The sequence below is a fragment of the Phyllostomus hastatus genome, unplaced genomic scaffold (assembly GCF_019186645.2).
Source record: "Phyllostomus hastatus isolate PE091 unplaced genomic scaffold, TTU_PhHast_1.1 phas_contig_495, whole genome shotgun sequence".
Lineage (NCBI taxonomy): Eukaryota > Metazoa > Chordata > Mammalia > Chiroptera > Phyllostomidae > Phyllostomus > Phyllostomus hastatus.
In genome coordinates, this window is record NW_025333895.1 from 5,047,223 (window position 1) to 5,060,777 (window position 13,555).

The 13,555-nt window shown below is 66.2% G+C and overlaps 1 protein-coding gene across 2 annotated transcripts; it reads right to left on the reverse strand.

Moving 5' to 3' along the window:
- Positions 1–734: 734 nt before the first annotated feature.
- On the reverse strand, positions 735–13,255 carry CRAT (carnitine O-acetyltransferase). 2 transcript variants are annotated; one of them, XM_045846308.1, is made up of 15 exons: positions 12,983–13,255; positions 11,235–11,373; positions 10,283–10,546; positions 8,157–8,275; positions 7,031–7,084; positions 6,359–6,524; positions 5,850–6,024; positions 5,183–5,361; positions 4,616–4,716; positions 4,127–4,246; positions 3,847–3,969; positions 3,595–3,730; positions 3,172–3,234; positions 2,290–2,427; positions 735–1,603 (listed from the first exon to the last, which is right to left on the reverse strand). In XM_045846308.1, the coding sequence occupies exons 2-15, from the start codon at positions 11,259–11,261 to the stop codon at positions 1,388–1,390; spliced, it is 1,881 nt and encodes a 626-aa protein (XP_045702264.1). In that variant the 5' UTR covers positions 11,262–11,373; positions 12,983–13,255; the 3' UTR covers positions 735–1,387. The 2 variants fall into 2 exon arrangements, with proteins under 2 accessions (XP_045702264.1, XP_045702263.1); XM_045846307.1 differs by lacking the exon at positions 11,235–11,373 and having other exon boundaries at positions 12,983–13,254.
- Positions 13,256–13,555: the final 300 nt, after the last annotated feature.

Genomic DNA, 13,555 nt, shown 5'->3' on the forward strand with positions numbered 1-13,555 from the left:
TCGCCGCAGTGGGTGGCGCAAGGGGCTGGGGCCTCGGCTACAGGGGCTCCCCGTCCCCTGACCTCTGGGAATCTCTGCTCTGTTCTTTATTCTTTAGAGGCCTGGTGACCTTAACCTCTCCGGGCCTCAGTTTCCTCATCTGCATGAAGGAGGAAAGCCCCAGGTCGACCAGGCCACGAAGCACGTCTCACAGGCTTGACGACCTCTCCCACCCGCACCCCAAGCCTCTGCTCTGGGTCTTCACGAGCCCGAGGGCCGGGGTGGCCCTGGGAGGGAGAGACTCTTCTCTCCACATACGGCCCACCTGACTGGCAAGTCACCTTGCTTCTGCCAGGTGCCTAGGGTTGGGGACAGGTAGGTTCAGGGTTCCGGTCAGGTGGCTCTGTGATCCGGGGCCCCACTCCCATTGGGCTCTGTGGGGAGGCTGTGGGATGAGGCCTTGGGCCCTCGTGCCAGCCCCCCAGCCCACCAGACCCGGGCTCACAGGGCCCCGAGCCCCATGGGGAGTCGTCGCCACCCTCAGCCCAAGGTACAGGAGGGGCCCAAGTCACTCGTGGGTGGGAGCTGTCTCGGACTGGCCCGTGGCTCCCTGCCCTATGCCTGAGGCCCCTCCTCTTGTCTCCTCTGGCCCTGGTGGCCCCGGCCGCTGGGACACCAACTCCAAGACGCAGGAAGAGCTGGAAGGAGGCCAGGTGTCCACCCCCACCTGCCTGCCTCCTGAGCCGGAACGCCTCTTTACCAACAGACTTTCCCTTTATTAACACCTGGAGCGTTACTATGATACAACCAGGAGCGTGGCTCAGGAGTCCGACCGGGCGGAGGCGAACGAGGCGGGGTTCTCGGGCCGCATTCCCCAGAGGAGCGCGGCGGTCCTGCGGGAGACGGCCTCACGGTGCAGGGCGCGGGCGGGCGGCCCGGGCTCCCCCTTTCCCAGGACACCTCGCACCTGGCCTCTCAGCCTTGGGGTTGCCTGGAGTGTCCCCGCCCCCCCACCCCCGCTCCAGAGGTCCTCGGGAGTCCGAGGGCCAGGGTACAGATCTGAGCATGCTGCGCAGACGGTGGGGACGGGCGGGCCAGAGGGGACCTGCCGAGAAAAGGACTCCCCATCCCCCACCCTGGCGGGGGACGGGCTCGGCCGGCTCCTTTCCCCAGAGGAAGGCCTCTGTGGGGTACACATGGGGCGCCCGGCCTCTGAACACAGCCCAGGACGCGGCCCACGGAAGGCACTTGGCTGGGGCCCGCGGGCCCCACTGAGCGTGTGGTGCTGGCCCTGGCTCAGCTGGACCTGCGGGGCCCAGGGGGACGGGGAACAGAGAGCGGAGCCCTGGTGGGTGGCCCACCCGAAGGCGGCTTGGCTGCGGCACCGGCAGGCCCGAGCGTAGGGGCCTCAGAGCTTGGCCCGGGGGTGGCCCTGCAGCAGAGCACGCATGTCCAGGAGCGCCTTCTCCAGGTAGTGCGCCAGGCGGGCGGCGTTGGTTTCGGCGCAGCTGTTGTAGGCCGACACGGAGAAGTTGATGTGGGACTCCAGGGGGTTGTAGCAGATGCCGTAGCCGTCTGGGACCACAGGCCCGAAGAACATGACGCAGTCTGTCTTGGCGGGGACCTGGGGGTGGCACGGGACTGAGGTTCTCGCCCCTACCCCGCCCCGTTGGGCCCCCTCCAGCCCCTCGGCGGCACCGGCCTGCCTTCCCACATCAGTGCTCGGCTGTGCTCGGCCTCCCCCTTCTCCGTCAGACGGGGGACTCCCTCTGGCCCTTTAGGGCGCAGTTCTGGTGTCGCCCTTCCATGGAGCCTCACTGACGCTCCTGGGGGCTTCAGCTGCTCCCCCTTCGGGACTCGGATGACCCCCAGCACTTCCGGGGGCCGTTACTAGCTCAGTCCGCGTGCTTCCGGCCCACACCGCGAGGCCCTGGAGCAGGGATGCTACCGTCCCTGCTGTGTCCCAGCACCCAGCACAGGCTGGCACGGACCAGGTGCTCCTTCGCGTCTTGCTGGGAATACGTGAGGCCGACTCTCCCCTGCGGGGCCCTGACTCCCCTGGGCCATAGGGGAGCCCCCCGACCCATCTCCTCTGCCAGAACTCAGTCGCTTTGGCGGCGGCCTGTGGTGGCCTGTGCGGGCCACACCGCCACCGAAGTCTGACCGTGTTCTAGACCTTGGCTCTAGGCAGCGCAGCCTCTGTCCCACTCCAGCTCCAGGGGTGCTGCTCCACCCTACCCCGGGGCACCCGGGACAGGACAGGGGCCCCGAGGGCAGAGGCCCCCAGCTGGCTCTGGGGCGGTGGCCCACCTGGCTGGTGGAGAGGTTGAAGTGCATGGCGATGGCGTAGGAGGTGTCCATGAAGATGTCCGGCATGCTCACCAGGTCCTCGATGGCCTGCAGCTTCAGGCCCAGCAGGTGCCGGTCGAAGGCCTCCCCGCGGATGGCCTGCAGGGGAGAGCACGGTCGGTCAGGAGCAGCAGCCACGCCACCCTCCACAGAAGCGTGTGGCAGCAGTGCGTCGTCCCTCACGGGCCCCGCGGACCAGTGAGACCGCAGCGGCCAGGCGGGAGAGCCCTCACTTCCCAGACCGGGAAACTGAGGCCCAGGGCCTGCGCAGGGAGGCAGGACAGTGCATGGCTTGAGAGCACAGGCCTGGCGCTGGGTGGCCTAGCCCCATCCTGGCTGTGGGACCTTGGCGGGTCCCTTACATCCTGGAACCTCAGTGTCTTCATTTGTAAAATGGTGACAGTACTGAATGCCTGTGGTAGGGGACCTAAGCGGTTATCTGCGTGTAACACAGGCGGAGCATGGCCCACAGGCGCTCAGAGCCACAGCCAGGATGGGGACCCAGACCTCCACGCCATGGACTGTCACCTGAGCTGTCAGATGGCAGGAACCCCGGTGCCTGCCCACTGTGCATCCTCGGAGCTCCAGGGGCCCCAGGTCACCGGGGAGAGCCTGACACAAGACCGGAGGCTCCCCTGAGACCTGGGGCCACGGCAGTCATGGGCTCGGCCTCGGTTTCTCCAGCTTTAGTATGGGGGTGTTCAGCCTTGCTCCAGGTATCCGAAGGCTCAGGGGAGCGGTCGTGCAAGCTAAGGGCGAGCAGCCATTTGCTGCAGGGGCGGGCAGGCGGATGGACAGACATGCCAAGGGCCCAGCAGGCAGGGACAGAGAGGCCTCGCTCACCCGGTCGGTGTAGGCTCGGTGGGCCTGCACGGCCTTCCGCAGCAGCTCCACCTTCTCGTGCTCCTGCGGGTGGGGGCGAGGGGAAGAGGGAGCTGGAGCGCCGTCCCTTTCCTGCCCTTGCCGGCCGTCTCAGCACCCACTCCCCACCCAGCGCTACATTCTGAGAGGAGGGAGCGGAACTACCATCACTCTAGGGCAGATGCTCACTGGTGCTGAGTGAATGAATGAGTGAATGAATAGTTCCCTTTTCTCTTGGCCTGACAGGAAGCTCAGAACTAAATTCCTGGCTCCATCTTCTATTACATTCCCTTGCCCACCACAGGGCTGGAATACAGTAGGCGCTCCATCAGTGCGTGCTGACGGAGCGAACAGGAAGGGCGATGGCTCACGCCCAGCTCACCCGCCCTCACCCCGCACCCTCACCGACACGTTGGCATCATCCATGGCTTTGACGAAGGCCAGCGAGTCCATGGAGGCCGAGCGGATGGTGTCCGTGCGGCCCAGGTGAAACATGCGCAGGGAGGCGCTTTCGTACGTGGCACAGGCCTGCCCGTATATCCTGGGGGGACACGGGGTGAGCACGGTCCTGGCAGGCCGCCCCCACCTCTGCCCCCGGGTCGCACCCCCCTCCAAGACTGGGCAGGGCAGGGCAGGGCAGGGCAGGGCAGGGCACACCTGAAGTAGGCCAGCTGTAGCGCCATCTGGATGAAGGCGTCAGGGCTCAGCTTCTCCGCCTTGGGGAAGTCCTTCCCGAAGTGGTGGAACACCGCCACGATCATGTCCAGGTCCTGGATCATGCTGGGGGCGGGGAGGGGCGGGTGAGCAGCAGGCGCGTGGCCGGCCTGCCAGCTCCAGGGAGGGAGGTCTCGGAACTGGCTGGGTACGAGGGCGGACCTGGCACCAAAGCCGGCTGGACTCAAGGGGCCGGGTCCCCTACCCAGCGCCTGGCACTCACATGCTAAGATTCTGCTTGGCCTTCTCGATATCATTCTTGATTTCGGGCGTGATGTTGAACCGCAGCTTCTTGGGCATGGGCAGGGGCACCATGGGAGACCGCATGAGCTCGGGCTTCTTCCTGCACAGACACACGGGGCCAGGCTCACCCCAGTGCCGGGGCAGCCTGGGCCCACCTCTGGGGCGGGGGCGGGGAGGATGGGCCCCTGAAGCTGGAGGGGGCCCGCCTGGGGAGGCTCTGGGGTTTATGTGCTGAGACCACCTCCCGCTTTCAGAAAGCCAAGTGGAGGAGGCCTGGAGTGGGGAAGGGACTTGTCCAAGGTCACGCAGCTGGGAAATGGCAGAGCCAGACTTCACACCCTGGTCTGTCTGGCCCTAAAACCCATCCCCCTTCAGGCCCAGGCCCAGGGAAAATGCCATGCCCCCACAGACCAGGCTGTCCCCCGTCTCCAAGGACCTGGGGAGTGGGCAGGGGCGGGGCCACACTCACGTGTACTCAATGACGTGGTCCACGAGGGAGATGATGGGGGGGCCCTCGGCGGCCGCGTGCTCATAAACGAGCCCGCAGGAGCCGTCCTCCGCCACGATGAACTGCGGAAGGGCGTGGGGACTGGTCAGCCCCCGCTCCCTGGGGCCACTCTCCGGCGGCTCCCACGGGGAGGCCTCTCTGCGGTCCCCGCAGGGCCCAGCCCTCTATCACGGTTGTCAACGAGAGCCGGCGCTCACAGGGGCCTGGGCCCGTCTGGGCCACGCCAAGCACGCCCCACGCTCGCATCCCCCACCGCGTCCCTGCGACTCTCCCACCGGCAGCCCCACCGCAACCCCTACTTTCCCAGCCCTGGGCTCCCTCTGATGTGCGGAAGGGCCGCTCCGGGGGCGAGCACGGTTTCCGGGCCCCAGGAACGGCAGGCGCGCAGCCTGGTAATTACAGCCGCGTCCGCCTCCTGGCTTCCGCCTGCTTTACGAGCTGGGGTGCCAGCGGTGGTGCGGGCCGGAGCCGGGGAGTCCCGAGGCTGTGTGTGTGGCGGGGGGCCCCCCGGCCCTCCCAGGCCCTCACCTGCAGCGTCTTGTCGAACCAGCGGTTGCCGCTGTTGAGCTTGCTGCCACCCCCGTGCAGCATCTGGCCCGCCACCTGGCTGCGGTACTTGTCCTCCGACACCCGCGGGATGACTCCGTCCAGGCACATGGTGAAGATGCTCTTCTGGATGGAGCGCACCGAGTCCCGGTTCACCTTGTCTGCGGGCGGCACGGCGGGGAGGGGCCCAAAACGGGGTGTCAGGCCTGTAGTGGCCTGGGATGCCTCCAGAACATTTACCGAGTGCCAGGACCGGGGTCAGAGCTTCACACTCAGCGGGGCCCTGCAGCCCCACGGCACCCCGTGAGGCACCCCCAGCGCCTGGCCCGCTGGGCCCGCTCGAGAAATGAGGGCGCGGAAGACCAGGGTCTCCCAGAGAGCGGGGGTGGCAGTCAGGGGCCCCGAGCAGGGGTCTGGCTCGGGGACAGTGCCCCTGGCTGACGTGGGGACCGTGGTGGGCTCCGCGGCCAGAAGACTCAGACTCTCACCCCACTTGGTACTTAACCGAGGGAAGCGAGCCCACCCGACCGAGTTTCCTGAACGCAGGCCAACACCTGCTCCGGATCCGAGGGTTCAGGGGGGACCCGGGCCCGGTGCGGGCAGAGGCCGGGCTGGGGGCCTCGCCTCCCCGCCCCCCCTCCGCAGGCACCTTTGATGAGGGTGTTGTACGCCTTGGCCCAGGAATTGCGGTGGTTGGAGGTGAGGACGCCTACGGGCTCTTTGTTGGTTTGCAGTGACGAGTTCCAGATCTTCTCCAGCTGCACGAAGATCTGGTCCGAGGTGAGGGGAGTCCCGTCGCTGTGGTACACGTCCAGCTCGAAGAACTGCCCGGGGACAGGACGGTGGTGGTGAGGACCTCGGGCAGCCGCAGTCTCGTCCCACCCCAGCCCCCTCCTGGTCCTGGCAGCCCAGATGTCACAGCGAGGTGACAGGGTCAGGCCGGGGGTGAGAGACAGGGGAGGGCGTCCCCGCATTGCTCTCCCCAGGCTGGGCAGGCCCACGGCCCCTCTGGACCTCCCTGAGGCTGGGGCCGAGCCAGTCACCCGGCAGAGACGCCAGGGCACGCCGGCTCCCGGGGACACACAGGCGCGTGTGCCGGGCAGGCGGACTGCTGGCCACGCCCGCCCTTCCCCGCGTGTGCACGCGCGCGGGGCCCACCTGGTAGTTGTGCACCACGGTGATGTGCATGGGCGGCTTCTTGGTCTTGCTGAAGTTGACGACCGAGTCCTGCTTGGGGCCCGGCACGCGGCAGGAGGACAGGATCTGGTAGTACTGGTTCATGCACAGCGGCTTGCCCCCGAGGTGCTCCACGGGCAGGGTCTCACTGTGGGGCAGGGGACAGTGAGGGGCCGCTGGGCGGGTGGGAGGGGAGAAGGGGAAAGGGAGCTGCTGGGCACCGCTCGGGGCCGGGCCGGGCCGGGTCAGGTCTCACACAAACGGGGCTGTCGCCCCTCGGGTCCCTGCTTCCCCTTAGCCTGAGCCGGGGCCTGGCAGAGGGGGTGAGGGTCAGGAGCCTGCCGTGAGTCACCCTGGAAACTCCCTTCCCCTCTCTGGGCCTCCGCTTGCCGGGCGGAGATGAAGCGCCCAGTCACCCTACAGGGGCCTCTCGGGACAGAGTCAGCAGAAGGAAGTCCCGGCAGCTGGAGCGGAGGACGTAGGCGTCTGACCCCCAGGCTCCCCCTCCCCAGCCCCAGCAGAGGCCGGGCCAACAGGAAGTGAAAGCACCCAAGCCCCGGGCCAGCCCCGCAGCCAGGGCTTGGGGTTGGGCCAGGCCGGGCTGCAGAGGCCGGGTTCATTAGACAGGCAGGGTAGAGGCAGCCAAGTGCTCACCTGTCAACCATGGCCTTGAAGTCCAACACGCCCTCGATGACTTTGGCAGCAAACCTGGAGGGACCAACGAGAGATCAGAAGCTGTGTGGGCACCATGAGGAAGGGCGCTGGGCCGGGGACACGTGCAGGGTGAGGGGTGACCCATTGCTTCACTCCTCACACCCACTGCTGGCAGCTCGCCCTTCTGAGCCTGCTTTCTCAAAACCCCCGGAGGGAGGCGCGGGGGCTCAGGGAGAAGCTGCTGACCAGACCAGGTGCCTGGCACGAGTCCGGTGTGAAGGCGCAGGGACGTGGCCGTGCTGGGTTACGGGTCAGTGCAGCTGGCCCCACCCACAGAGGGCCTGCACCCCGCACCGTGGTCCAGGGGCTGGAAGGACGGTGCTATTCTCTCAGGCATCCATTACGGAAGGACCTAGGACCCCAGGGGAGGGGCTTGTGATGTCCCCTGCACTAGGTCCCTACCCATTTCTGGGCCTCGGTCTCCCCCAGGCCATCTCTCAACCTGACCTTCCTCCCTGGACTGTCTGGGCCATACCAACCATGCCCGACACCCGGGCTGTCCCTGGGCCCCCTATTTGGGGACCACCAGCTGGAGTTGCTGGGCCTGAACCCCCAAGACCTTCCCAGGATGCCCTGGTGCCTTTAAGAGCAGCAGGTGGTGGCCATGGGTGGCTGGTGCTTGGGCAGGAAATCCCTGCCTCCGGTATTTTTATCCCTGGTAGGACGGGAGCAGAGGCCAGGGCAAGTGACATGGCCAAAAGTGGAGAAGGGGACTGTGTATAAAGGTCACCCCCGGGGCCAGAGGAGAACAGGAAGGATGGGTGAGGTGCTAGAAATGGTGTGCGGGGCAGGCTCGGTCTGGGTGGGGCAGGGTGCCGTCCACAGGGTGCTGGTGAGCAGGCACGAAGCTCTGGAGCCTGCCCCGGCTCAGCCAACACCGAAAGGGGATCTTGGGCAGGCTGCCTCACTGCTCTGCGCCTCAGTTTCCCCGGCTGTAAAATAGGGGTGATGCTCCCTGCTTCATGTTTGGGGGGATGAAATGTAACGAGCAGGGCTGGGCCCCTCCGGCCTCCAGTCTGACTGGAGGGAGTGGACCCCAGGGCCCCGCCCAGCCTCAGCCACTCACCGGAGCTGTCCCTGCAGATCCACGAAGTCCTGCTTGGGCAGCACGAGGCCAGGGCTGGAGTGGATGACCACGGGCTGGCGGTACTGGAGGTAGGCCGTCTTGAGCCACCATTCGGACAGCTGGGGAAAGAGCCAGAGCCTGTCGGGGGCTGGGGGGGATCTGGTGGCCCTTCCCCACAGGGCCAGGGGACCCTCCGCCCACTCTGCGGAGCACAGACTCTGAATGCAAATGCTCGGACCCAGAACCCCCTCCCCCTTAACCCCACCCGCGGCGCCCCGTCACCTTCCCGCAGCCGGAGCCGGGCGGCAAGGGTGGTCGGACAGCGCTGCCAGGACAGGCAGGGAGCCCAGGGCATGGGGCGAACGCAGGCAGAAACGGAAATCGTGTTTCGCTACCTCACAGATTTTGGTCCGTGCTTTGGACTACTCTTAGAAATAAAAAGTTCCGCCTGATAGAAAGGAAAAGTAGAGGAAGATACAGAAGAAGAAAGTCCAGTGGAGGAGTGTTTGCTCGTCCCAGCTGAGCCTTCTCCAGGGAGGCAGGAGCCAGGGCTCCGTGCAGAGCTGGGGCCCCCGGGCCCCCGTGGCCTGTTTGGCTGGTGTCAGACTGGGGAGCGGACACTCACTGGGACCTCAAGGCCAGCGTGATCTAGGGGAAGCTCGCTGAGGACAAGTCACTGCGCCGGTGACAAGAGGCGGGCTAGATCCAGCAGGGGAGTGTTGCCCCCGCTGTGCCTCCTGCTCGCCCTCAAAGAGGGGTGGGACGAGCCTTTCGCCACACCGATTCCCCTTGGGAGACGGCTGGCCTGGGGCACGGGCCATTGTTAGCCTTGGGCCCTCGGAAGGGGCGCGGGGGGTGGTGTGCCCACGGCGCACAGCACACCTGTGGGTGCCTCGCCGCCCGCTGGCCTGCAGCCCGTGCGAAGGAGCTGCGGGCTACGCAAAGTTGGAAAACTGCCAGAGCCCAGACCACCTCTGTTCCTGATTCCGGAGCCCAAGGCCCCGGGCTGCCTGGGCTCAGCGTGGCCACCCACCGCCGGACTCCCGCCTCCTGTGCGCTCGCCCCACCCTCCCAGGTGCCCCCCCAGAGCACCTCCTACCCTGGGGGGGGGGCCGGGAACCAGACCTAGCTGTGGTTCTCTCTTACAGACCAGCCCCTCCCGTGGCCGTCCCCTTCTCCTAAGTCCCCCTGACACTGGCTTTAGGTTGGGACTGTCCCCGTCTCAGTGCCCCCATTGGCAAGTACCACTGGCACCAAAACGTCCTCTGGACTGAGGGACTCCCCCGCCCCCTCCCCGCCAGCATCTCCCTCAGGGTGAAAGTTCCAGCCTTCCCACCCACCTCCTGCTCCCACTCTTGTGTCCCCCGCAGGGGCCGGAGAGGTCACTGTGAACTTCACACTGAGGCATGAAACACACACAGAGAAGTACACGGGACATCAATGTAGACAACTTGCCGCCAGGTGAACGCACCTGCGTGGCAGGCTGAGACACACAACCGGGGCGACTCGTCCCTGAACTCAGATCCCCTGCTTGAAGCCATCCTGCAGCCCCTCCCTGCTGAGCTCAAGTCCAAATCCCTTCTCCTCGCTCGCGTCCCCCGCCCCGCCCTTGCCCTCCACTCCCGCCTCTGTCTGTTCCCGAACTCACCAGGCTGTCGCCGCCTTGTGTCGCCCCCTCTGTTGGTCGCAGACCCAAAGCCACCTCCTGCCTGCCTTCCCTGACCCTTCAGCGCAAAGACGCTGCGATTCTCCACCCCTCTTTCCCATCCTCGTCGCGGCTTTTCACGTCTCCAGAACTTCGCCGCCTGCCATGGCCCTCACTGTGTCCTGTGTAGTCACCTTCCTCCCTGCCCCGCTTGAGTGCCGTCGGCCCCGCGAGCCCGACAACTGTGTCTTTCCCGCTCAGCCAGCACCGTGCCGAACGCCGGGCCCAGAGCAGCGCTCACGGAACTGCGCGCAAACGAAGGCACCAGAGCAGCCGGTGTTGGTGTTGGAAGATTCCGTGTGCAGCGGGGACAGGCCACACTGCGGGACGCTCACAGTGATCCACAGCCTCCAGGAGGGCCCGGGTTCCCCTCCCCCTCCGTGGGACCTGGGGGGTCGGTGCACCCTCGGTTCTCACTCACCCAGTTCTCCATCTTCGTGGCCCTGCGCTCCAGCCCCTTCTGCAGGCGCTCTCCCACACCCCCCGAAGCCTGAAACTCTTCCACCAGCTGCTTGGTGTGGGTCCACTCCTCCTCGCTCACGATGGGCTGCAGCGCCTTCAGGTAGTGGTCCAGGGACTGCTGGAGCGGCGGCACCGGCAGCCGGGGCAGGGCATCCTGGTGCGCCTTGAAACGGCCGGCGGCCTTTGTCAGGGAAGAAGGCTTGAGGAAGCCCAGGGGCTTCACCTGCAGGCAGCAGAACGTTCTGCTCATTCTCTCGCTGGCTCCGGGAGGCCCTGGCGATCCCAAGCTGCAGTCCTGAGCCCTTATGTGCCCATCACTGGGGTCAGATGGCCTCTTGGGTGGTGCCAGGCCTGGCTTCCCAGCCCTCGGGCTATGGGTGTCTCCACCTCTCCAGGGCCTGCAGATGCAGGTAGGGCCGGGGGAGGGATGGGTGTGGCCACTGATCTTGGCAGAGCTCTCAGGTTAACCAAGTCAGGATGAATGGCACCTGGTGGGGGTGCCCAGTGGAGAGGAACCTCTCACCTGTCTCAGCGCACAGAGCCCCGCCTTTCTCCCCCTGGGCCTCCGAGCCAGCCGGCCGTGAGGTGACTGCCCCCTCCCAGAGGTCCGCACCTCCTTTTCTCCCACCCTTGCCAGGTTGAGAAACAGGAGGGAGGAAGAGAAAATCAGAGCGAGCCAGACGGATTACAGCACCTTTGGGTGAGGGTGAAGCCATGGGACTCTTTCCTGCCTGTGGGATGGTGGCAGGGGTGGCGCGGGGGCAGTGCTGAGGCAAGAGATAGCTGAGTGGCCGGCAAGGAGGGCGAGAGGGGGCGGGGAGACTCTGAAGGCGGCCGGAAGGAGAGACAGGAGAGAGTTGGAGGCTGCTGGCAGCAAGAGGCAGGCAAGTGGCAGAGGCTCCGTTCCGTACCTTCTCCTTCTGCTGCCCGTCCTCCATGGCAGGACTGAGGTTCTGAGCCCTGTCTGTCTGCCTTGGGCTGGATCTCTAAGCCTAACTGTGCTACCAAGTGGGCGAGCGGAGCCTAGCAAGAGGCAGCCACTTGCCTGGGCTGGAAAGAGAAGACAAGAGCCAAGATTCAGGGGGGAGGCGGAGGGGGCAGCGGCGATGGCTGCGGTGGCTGCAGTGGCATCAGGGGCTGTGGCTGTGGCGGGGAAGCCGCTCTGCCTGTCCTGGCTTCCAGAGGTGGGGGAGTGGGGAGCAGGTGAAAGGGCCGCAGTACGTGGGCCTGGAGTCGGAGGGAACCTGGAAGACGTTCTCCTCTCTTCTCTGCATGGGCCCGGAGCCAGGGAGGGAGGCCAAGAGATACTAAAAAATCCACCTGTTAGAATCTGCATGGGTCTGTTCAGCGAAGAAAAACTTGGCTGGAGGGCAGGGACTGCCAGGCCGCTGAGTTTGCCACAACTCTGCGGTCAATCTTGAAAGTGGGGATGGCTCAAGGGGGCAGGCACCGGGGGAGGACATAAGCGGACTGGCCACTCAGAGCCCCGTCCATCCTCCGGTTCCCTGCGGGGCTCTTGGGCGCCCTGCCAGGCCACCCGTCCACCAAAGCCTGGTTCTCTTGAGTTGGGGCTCCTTCAGCTGCGAGCCAAGAAGGAAGGACTTTGGCATTTAAAAAAAAAACAAACAAGCAGAGCTGGCTTTGGGATTGGGCTAGATTGGAGTCACCCCATCTAGGAGATCCTGGTCCAGTCGCTCCTTGCCTCAGTTTCCCCAGCAGTAAAAGGGATCAGACCAGGCCATCCGGCAGGTCCTGGGAGACGGCTTAGAGGCTGTTTGTGGGGTGGGGACACAGCCCGGGCGGCGGCAGTGACAAGAGTGAGGTGGAGCCTCGGGAAGACTGGGAAGAGCCTGTCCGCCACACGCCCGAGGACAGGAGCCCCCGTCCCCCATGCCTGCCGTGTCTGTTCGAATGTTCTCCGCGGCACAGACGGAGGGAGATACAAACGAAAAAGAAGAGCTTGGGGTAGAGAGTAAAGGAGTCCACATCAGGGTACCAGCGCCTCTTGCTCCAGGCTGCCCTCTGGGGAGGGCCTCGGGGGCGGGGCGGGGATGCTACGGACAGGTTGGGGGAGGGCCTGGTGGAGAGGGAAGGCCTGGGGCAGCCACCTGCCACCTCCTGCCAATTCTAAGGCCTTTCTGGATAGCCCAACTGATGGCTCCACGTGAGTTTCTCTGGCTACACTCAGCTCCCTCGGGACCATCTGATAAGTTCAAGGAGGCTGACCAGCTGGCTGGGGCTGGGAAGTGGCTCTGGCCCGGGCAGAGACCGCCCGGTTGAGCGTGTTCTCCGGGCATGAGTCAGAATAACTGAGCCAGACGCTCTGTGTCAGCCTGCTCCCCCACTCCGTGTCCAAGGGTGGGGTGCTGCCTGAAGTCGGGGTGCCACTGTTCCTGGTCCTGGAAATTGAGCGCTACGGGTTCGAACCAGCCTCTGACCTTGAGCCTCCGTCTATTCCTCTGCCAAACTGGGGAAGCCCACCTGCCAACCCCACCCCGGCAGCTTCCGTCCAGCCCGTCCAGCGGCCTCCCCGGCCGTGTAGCCTCACAGCTTGTCAGCTTGTTTACCGGTTTGGGCGCAGCGCTGGGTCTGGCCCGGCTTGCGGTCCGCGGCCCGCCCCGTCCAGGGCCCGCCAGGCCGGGTTCCCGGCCGCACTTACCACGGTCCTGACCGCGAATGCCAACATCTCTTCGGCCCACCTGCGGACACGCAGTCCGCTCCGCGCCCCGTGCTGTGCAAAGTCCGCGCCGCTGTCGCCACCGTCGGTGGATCCCCGCTAGAACCTCCTAGCCAAGGTCGCCGAGTCACCGCCGCCAACGGGTACAGGCGGCCCCGCGCCCACCCACCGGGCCGGGCGGGTGGCGGGCTCGTGGCCCGGGGAGGAGGACTCTGGGAGCGGTCACCGGCGGGTGGCGAGCCCGAAGGAGCTAGCCGCGAGCGCGGGGCGGGGCCACGGCGCGGGGCGGGACGGGGCGGGGCGGGGGCGCGGCTGGCAGTCCCGGGACGCCGTGAGCGATGGGACCCAACATCAAGGGCCGGGCGCGCGGGCCGCCGTCCCGCTGGCCCTCTCCCACCCCCAAATGCCGTCCACGGGTTTGGAGGCACTGGTGTGCACTCCTCACAGCCCGTTTGGGGTTCTAGAGCACTACTCTCAGAGTGGTAGCAGCACACAACCAAGTTGACAGGGGCAATGTCTCCTAATATCTCTCGGGACAGGGTCAGAGCCACGCAC